A 9134-nucleotide genomic window follows, 5' to 3' on the forward strand; every position below is an offset into this window, starting at 1 on the left:
GATAGTGATAAATTAGATCTGAAATTCACGAATAAATTATAATTCAGTGGATTTTTTAGATGCATCTTGCTTTTTATGTGACTTGTTGTTTGTGCGTGTAATAACACTCCGTGGCACTAGGTGGCGTTGTCGCGCATGAAGCGACAAACCGGCAGTCACAAAAAACGGAAGCAGGAGTAGAACTGGAAGAAGCTCACACGTGTTTCCACCATGTCTGCCTGTCGTCTTGTTGTGGAATGATATGTCACCAGTTTGTTTTTTGAAATAATATATATACAGTGTACGTTATCGAGTGCAGCTTTAAAGTAGCATTGAGGCTTCAACATGGCCCAGAGAAAGAAAAAGCTGACGAAGAAGAGGAGATACGGGGCTAACAAAGAGCCGGAGGCTGACTCTGATACCGGAGACTTTGAGTTGGCTGCTGTAGTTAAAGACGATGATTCGGTAAGGAAATGAAGACAACTCACTCTGCCATTACCTGCTGCACGTTATTAGTATGTTTAGTCTCACGTTGTTCGAGTCTGTTTGTATACATTCTATTTCCTCTAAATTGTATGACCAATGGTAGAGCATTTGCTCAAGAGGTCTGGGGTTCAAATCCGTGAATTTTTTTCTTCTCTGTTTTTAATCTTGTTGTATATGTCTTGTTTTATCACTTGTTGTTGGTGGTGTATGGCATTGAGAGCTCTAAAATGTGCCTTTAAATAAAATGTGTTGTTATTAATATTGTCTGTTCAAGTATTTGTTGTTGTCTTCTCAAGATGATTCAATTAAAAGTAGGTTTCTTTCTTTCAGGAGCATCTACTGGAAAAGCCCTCTTATCAGTCTAATCTCAGGAATAGTTTCTCTATTTCTCACAGTGTTGGTAGTGGTACACACACCACTATCTTGCTTGTTATAAATTATACAAAATAATTCTGGATTGGCACTAAAATTGAAAGAAATGATTTATTTGTTTCTTGGGCCGTAATTTACATCCCCAGAATATTTTACTCAATTCCTTTCATCACTGTTTGAGTTATGCTGCTTGCTGAAAAGCAGACAAAACAGGCCGGATCACAACCTTTATGGCAAGATAATTATGATTATTGACTGATTAGAAAATGAACATAACCCCTGTTGTCATTATGTTTAAACTTATCGATGAGTACATTTGTACAAATGCGTTGTTTTGAAGTTGCTGTGTGTTCTTATTGCCGTCACAGTCGGGGAAGAAGCTGCCGCGGTTCCCTGCCTCATCAGACTGTCTGTCAGATGTGGAACCGGACACCAGGGAGCTGGTCAGAGCCCAAAATAAGAAAAAGAAGAAGTCTGGAGGTTTTCAGTCAATGGGTAAGATTGATGACTGTATGGATTGAGATGCACATCCACACCTCACTCACGGTATTGCATATTTATAGGTTGGTTTGAGGTGAAAAAAGCTAAAGAAGTAATTTCAGATCTGCTGTGTCACCAGAGGAAATGTTAAGCATTATCTATGATTTCAGGTCTCAGTTATCCTGTTTACAAAGGGGTAATGAAGAAAGGTTACAAAGTCCCAACTCCAATCCAAAGAAAGGTAAGTCATTGCTTCTTCAGGATCCCATAATCAAACGTTTACTGCTGAAAGGATATGATTACAAGCCCAGTCCATTTCTCTCCATTTCAGACTGTCCCAGTGATTCTGGATGGAAAGGATATTGTAGCCATGGCCAGGACTGGCAGTGGTAAGACGGCTGCCTTTTTGATTCCAATGTTTGAGAAGCTGAAGGGCCCTCAAGCCCAAACTGGAGCCAGGGCCCTCATCCTGACCCCCACCAGAGAGTTGGCGTTGCAGACCTTGAAGTTCACAAAAGAGGTCAGGACTGATGAGTGCTCACTGTGCATGCGCTTTCAGTTAGCGCTGCAGAATCTATTTACATTTGAACCTTTCAGCCCATTTTAAAATGTTTTCGGGGCATTATTAATGGCTGCTCAGCAGTGTGTGATAGCAGAATGACAGAAAAGTTTGTTTAGTACTGTTTTGTTGTTGATTCAACAGGTATACTCCCTACATTAGTAGCAACAGCTCATCTTGGTTGTTTTGTTGGTGCTCATCTGTCTGTTATCATATTACAGGGAGTTCGGTCTTAAAAAGTATTGATTGTGATTTCATGAGGTATTACATTTTATCTATAGAGTTTGACTGCAAAAAGGATGCATGAATGTATTTATCCCCCCCCCCCCCCGCGCGTTTGTTAAAAACAACGATGCACAGACATGCTCGCCCTGCATGATTGGCTGCATGCCTACATGTGACATTGCGCATCTTGAGATGGCAAAGTATTAATAATATCCAAAATCGCACAAAATAAACTCCAAAATTATGAATACTTGAATCAAAGTGTTATTAGTGTTATTATTTATTTTATTAAACTTTGCCTTTGGTTTAATTTATTCTTTCAGGCTTTGTTCATTGCATGGTAGTCCTCTATATATTTAATTGCAAACTAAAACTGTTTTGTAAGTTAAATACACTTAGGCCCATAAATATTTGGACATCGGCACAGTTCTCTTTATTTTGGCTCTATGCACCACTGCAATGGATTTGAAATGAAACGAACAAGATGTGCTCTAACGGTACACTTTCAGCTTTAATTTGAGGGGATTTACATCCAAATCAAGTGAACGGTGTAGGAATTACAACACTTTCTATATGTGCCTCCCACTTTTTAGGGGACCAAAAGTAATTGGACAATTGACTGAAAAGCTATTTCATTGACAATTGTGGGCTATTCCTTCATTATTTAATCTTCAATGACACAGGTAAAAGTTCTGGAGTTGATTCCAGGAGTGACATTTGCATTTTGAATATGTTGCTGTTAACTTTCGAACTGTATGTGTTGCTGATTACAGCTTGAAGTGACGATAAGGTCTTTAAATATTTTGAGAAGGTCTTGAAAAAGTAATAACAAGGTATTGAAATTAACTTCAGGATTCCTGCATATACCCCGATCAGGTTTCCAGGCAAGGCTGATTTAATTTGACTTGTATGCATTGTTTGGCTTTTATAAATCTTAATATCAATGTGTTTTGTCTTTGTTGTGGTATTACAGTTGGGAAAGTTCACTGGCCTCAAGACTGCCCTTATCCTCGGTGGAGACAGGTACGTGACTCCTCTGTTTGTCTGTTGCTCCTCGTGAATTGTTTCTGTTGAACAGTTTTCCCTCTACATCTAAAATTAATGTACAGTAAACACCTCTGCTGTTTCCAGAATGGATGACCAGTTTGCTGCGCTTCATGAAAACCCTGACATGTGAGTGTTTTGTTGTTTTACTGACTGTTACTGTTCTTTGTCTCTGTCATGCGATGTATCTTAAAATCCCGACCTCTGCTTTTATCACAGAATCATCGGCACACCCGGTCGTCTCATGCACGTTGTCAAGGAGATGAATCTGAAGTTGCAGAATGTGGAGTATGTAGTGTTTGATGAGGCTGACAGGTGAGAACTAGAATGGTGTTTTGGGGTTTTTAGCATATTCTAATAACACAGCTTGGATTCACCTCCATGTATCTGTACATGAATGCATTTTTCTCCTTTCAGGTTGTTTGAAATGGGTTTTGCGGAGCAGCTTCAAGAGATCATCCGCAGGATGCCAGACACCAGACAAACTCTGCTCTTCTCTGCCACTCTGCCCAAACTGCTGGTGGAATTTGCCAGAGCTGGTAATATCATCTTAACATTTTTAATCCTCTTAAATGTCAACTGTTTCACATGCACCCAACGTGACTCGTGAGGATTTGAAACTCCCTAACTTTATATTGGTGGTCAAATATGCCCAGATTAACTCAATCATCTTTTTTATTTCCAGGGCTGACAGAACCGGTGCTTATTCGTTTGGATGTGGATTCTAAGCTCAGTGACCAGATCAAGGTAAAGACTAAACTTAACTTATTTAACATGATGAAATTAAAGCGATGAAATGCTAATGATTTCAACTGGTCTTCCCAATGAAATCATGGCTTATGGAAGTGGATGACACGGGAATTGATGACAACTGAAACACATAATTATGCCGTAATGAGTACTTGAAAAAATACAAAATAAATATTGGTTTAGACTTTGCAAATTGATATATTTTCATTTTATTGACCTATGTCAAAACAGCTGATGTTTTAGGTAATTGTCTTTTTAGACTCATTGCCGTGTCCTCGCATCCAATCAAATATTTGCCATTCAATCCTCACTCTGTATCCGTCTCTTGTCTTTTTCCAGCTCTCCTTTTTCCATTTGCGTGTGGACAACAAGCCAGCAATGTTGCTTCATCTCCTCAGGAACGTGATGAAGCCTCAGGAGCAGACAGTGGTATTCGTAGCCACCAAACACCATGTTGAGTACCTCAAGGAGGTGAGATGCAAACAGCAGAATAAGTCGGTTATTTACTCGACTCCGCACATATTAGTAGTTGAGAAAGTAATACATTATAAATTGTTTTTAAAACATTTTTTTTCTTTTTTTTTATCTCTAGCTGCTTCTTTCAGAAGGAGTTGAGTGTGCCTACATCTACAGTGCCCTTGATCAGACTGCCAGAAAGATCAACATTGGAAAATTTGTGCACAGGAAAGCCATGGTGCTCATTGTAACTGATGTTGCAGCCCGTGGTATTGACATCCCCCTGCTGGACAATGTCATTAACTACAATTTCCCATCCAAGGCCAAGCTCTTCTTGCACAGAGTTGGTGAGTTCCTTGTACACAATATTCATGTTCTGATTTTTCCCAAACATGTTAGTTTCTTTCTCTCTGGCCAAATTGATGTCACACATTGTGATTATTCAACTGACTTTTCCCATCAGGTCGTGTGGGACGTGCGGGCCGCAGTGGAACAACGTACAGTTTAATTTGTTCCGATGAGGTGCCTTTTGTCTATGACCTGCACCTCTTCCTTGGGAGGCCTGTTCAGTTTGCAACACATGAACACACAAATGGTAGGCGTTACAGGATACTTGCCACATGCCAAATCACAAACAGGTTACAAAAATAATTGTTAAAATATTCTTTACACAGTACATCAATGTCTTTGCTCCCCTCTCCTCCAGATTCAGATGGCGTGTTCGGCCGAGTCCCTCAGACCATCCTTGACGACGAGGGCTCTCATCTCATCGCGGCGCACGAAAACTCGCAGGACCTGGAGAACCTCCATCGTATCTCAGAAAACGCCTACAAGCAGTACCTCAAATCTCGACCAAACCCCTCACCCGAGTCCATCAGACGGGTCAAAAACACAGATCTGTCCAGCATGGCAGTCCATCCAATACTCGGTCGGTTAGGAGGAGGAAGATCTATGAAGAGAACGGTGATGACATAGCTGAGGCTGTATATAGTAACAGAATTTAACTGGCTTTGTTTCAGGGTCGGGTTTGGAGAAAATGGAACTGGAGCATCTTCAGTTAGTTGATGCCATCAAGGGCTACAAATCCAAATCGGTGAGTTACAGCTGGAAAAGAATCTGTTAACTTATGATAAAACCCTTTTAACTATTTGTATATTCTTTGTATATTATATTCTTCTAGACTATCTTTGAAATCAACTCCAACAGTAAGACACAGGCCAGCGGGGTGATGCGGGCAAAGCGTTCAAAGGACGCGCGGTTGGTGGACAAATTCAGCAAACATAGAGAGGATCTGGCTGCAGAGACCCGCCTGCATCAGCCCCGAAATACAACCACCGGTGACGAGGATTTCACACTCACCTGTGGCGATCAGGACGACGATATAAATGTAAGACACTCCAGCGTCTCTGTGGTGTTTTGCAAATGTGCTGAGATTTATAAAGGAGGTGTTGATGTTGTCATTTTTTTTGTTTGTTTGAATGAGTGAATGCCGTTATAATTTAGCTTGAACAATTACACTTAACATTATCAATTAGTATTTTAATGTGTACGACATTCAGATAATTAGTTATTTTCTGTCCTTTAATAACAATACAGCATCGTTGCCATATTGATCATATTTCAAATGCTAATTTTTGTACTTCGCTTTTGGTGCAAGTGTAATTATTTGTTTTTTCACTAGGGGGTGTTCTCAGCAGTGGTCGGTGTAAAAAGGAAAGGCATGCAGGGAGATGATGAACAGCCAAAGAACAAGAGAGGCAAGCAGGCGGGTAAAGACGAGCAGTATTACATCCCATACAGACCCAAAGACTTTGAATCTGAGAGAGGGTGAGGCAATAAACTTCATTGTTTTTAGAAAGAATCAGACATGATTCAAAATATTACTTGTGTTCTAACCTGTGAGTAATGTCCTCCTGCATGGTTTTAGGTTAAGTCTTGGTGGAGATGGCAGTGCTTTCGACCAGCAGGCGTCCTCAGCTGTCCTGGACCTCATGGGTGACGATGGAAACAACCTCAACAAGCACAAACACATTATGAAATGGTGATAATTTTAGATTCACTCTCACTTCAAACCCGTTTCCTTCTCCTCTGCTCTTTCTGTCTCCTCCTGATGTTTTCATCCATATCATCATAGACACTCTCCTCTGTCTCATGTAGGGACCGAAAGAGGAAGCGCTTTGTGAAAGAAACAGGAAAAGAAGATCATAAGAAGAGGATCAAAACAGACGCTGGACAGGTCATCAATAACAAGAAGAACAAGAAGAACTTGTATCCTCCCAACAAGATGTCTCATTGTCCTTATTTGCTGTTACCCCTGACAGTATTAACTGTATTTTAAGAGTTTGTCTGACCTTGACGACATGACAGCTACGAGGAGTGGAAGAAAAAATACAAGATTGACGACGCAGAAGGTGGCCCAGATGAAGAAACAGGAGGAGGAGGAGGGAGGAGGCCAGGAGGAGGTAGAACTTTCAGACACAACTTAAACATTATCTTTCAGAGAAGTTTTAGACTATGAATACCACGCTCATGTCTGTCTGTTAAATATAAGGCTGCAGCAAGCTGTTAGTTAGCTTAGCACAAAGACGAGAAACGGGAAAATAACAGACTGGTCTCGTCCAGTATTGAACTACCACCTCCTCATATTACACCTCCTTTGTTTTTACAGGTCTTAGTGCTAAGCTAACACGCAGACATGAGACCAGTTCTGGTTTTGTCATCCGAATAAAAAATTTTTCCAGCTCTGCATGCGCTGTTAACGCAACGGTACCTTGGTGGTAGAGTGAGTCGTCTTTCAATTTCCACAAGTAAAGTTTGTGGGTTCGATTCCCATCTCCGGTAGTCTACGATATGCTTTTGGTAGTGCTGGGCACATTAATGCATGACGCATTTCCATGACGACTGACCGGGAAAAGACGCACGTGACGTCATGTTTACGTGTCACGGCACCGGAGTCCAAGCGAAAAAAAAGAGCATCGCTACAATTAACCAGCGTACCTGTGAACTGCGTATGTGTGCCTCTGTTTTTAAAGTTTAGCGTTACTTTTGAGACTAATTTTAACAATCGGGAGTCACGTAAACATGACGTCACGTACGTTAACGTGCCCAGCACTAGTCTTTGTACAAGACACTTGACTTTGAGTGGTCATCGTGATTAGAAAAGTGCGATATAAATACAAACTGTTTACCATAACAGTTATAAATCCTGTTTTTTCTGAGTTTTCCTCTTTGTATCGCTCATCTGTCAGGTCGTGGTCGCGGTCGTGGTCGTATCGCTACCCCACAGAGCCGCTCGGGACCACAGTTTACGCCCGGTGGCCGCAGAGTGCGCTCAGAGCTGAAGTCGAGCAAGCAGATCCTGGAGCAGCGCAAAAAAACGCAGAAGCAGGAGTTCCTCCAGGGCGGAGGGATGAAAAATCTCCGCGCCAAGAACAAAAAGTGGCTCGGAGAAGTTAAGAAGTCTGGGTTTGGACGAGGCGGGCAAAAGAAAGGAAAGATGAAGAAGAGAATGTGAGGAGAACACACAGGGATGTGAGAAACTGGAGATCAAGAGCACGGCGAGGGACTGAATGATGAATGACCAGATGATCCGTGTTTCATGATGCCTTGTGTGATTGTGGATTGAAGGAGGAAAGTCCTCCTCATCACTGAATGAACTCTTGTCGCAGAGTGAATGAAAGGAAGATCCAATGAACTGGATTCTCTTCTTTCAAGAGTATTGGGCAGAATAATCTGCTCACATGGGATTTGTGTTCTAAAATATGCTTATACACATTAAGAGGTGGTAGAATACAAATGTGAATAAGGCTTTAATATGTGTCACGTCTTCATTTACAGTCAGTTCCCTGTGGATTCAGAAGATGAACAATACATAAGATGAGCTTGTTTATGTGGGATTATATATTTAAATTTCCTACTGCATTGAAGACCCAGTTAGTGCAGAGAATCAGCTTGGTGTGACTCTTTCCAGGGCCTGGAATGCTGAGACAATAATATCAGTCAACACTATGTAAGTGTATGGCATCAGTCTTTGTTGTAAATTGGTCACATTACATTCAACTTTTAAAAACAATGCTGTTTCTACTGCTCATATTTATCAAGGTTCCCAGGTGAAAGCCCTTTGATCCGACCCAAACCTAACTCAACCATAATACAGTATAAAATATGATCCCGCAACTTAGGTGCAAGGAAAGATATTGACGTATCTTTCATACGTTATTTACATGAGATATGGCGCGCCATATGAGAAATGCAACTTGGTCTTGGATTGGTGTCAATCGACCTGATCGGGAAAACATATAAATATTCATGTAGAATAAAAAGAGCAAATTTGTATAAAAGTGAAAACCTGACACAATTTAGAGTTCCGTGTTGTTGGTGCTAATTTACTTTTGCATTGGTTTGCAGTCAGTGAGTTAGGGAATCGTTATATGGTGATTAATTATGATTTATTTTTTATTCATTTTGAAATCGGACTTCTCAAAAGTAATGTTTTTGACATCTTTATTCATTTTGACATTGTATCGTTTTATTTTTATTCACCATTTTGACTCGTTTGCTTCCTTTACTTTTTTCACCCCATTTTAGGGACTCCTGTTAAAGTTATCTTGAATCTGAAAAAACAAATTAAACAAACTAGTGTTTATGTAACACTCATGTAAATCTACTGCACCTTGCAATTGTTGAACTTTCCTTCAAATAACAATGTTGGGGTTCCAATTTGATTTTTTTTTTTTAAATCTAGCAGATTGTCAACAAACGCAAAACCCTAACCCAAGTCATC

At 40.5% G+C, this 9134-nt stretch overlaps 1 protein-coding gene across 1 annotated transcript; it reads left to right on the forward strand.

Annotated features, from left to right (window-relative positions):
* Positions 1-216: 216 nt before the first annotated feature.
* On the forward strand, positions 217-8301 carry ddx54 (DEAD (Asp-Glu-Ala-Asp) box polypeptide 54). The gene is made up of 20 exons (XM_083902169.1): positions 217-444; positions 1206-1332; positions 1488-1558; positions 1649-1837; positions 3075-3124; positions 3233-3274; positions 3365-3460; positions 3563-3684; positions 3831-3892; positions 4235-4366; positions 4488-4698; positions 4815-4946; positions 5058-5279; positions 5371-5444; positions 5532-5738; positions 6033-6178; positions 6279-6392; positions 6509-6619; positions 6719-6813; positions 7600-8301. Exons 1-20 carry the CDS (start codon positions 325-327, stop codon positions 7863-7865), a joined length of 2589 nt encoding a protein of 862 aa, XP_083758295.1. The 5' UTR covers positions 217-324; the 3' UTR covers positions 7866-8301.
* The last annotated feature ends 833 nt before the right edge of the window (positions 8302-9134 follow it).

The sequence above is a fragment of the Microchirus variegatus genome (assembly GCF_963457635.1).
Source record: "Microchirus variegatus genome assembly, chromosome: 16".
NCBI classification, from domain to species: Eukaryota; Metazoa; Chordata; class Actinopteri; order Pleuronectiformes; family Soleidae; genus Microchirus; species Microchirus variegatus.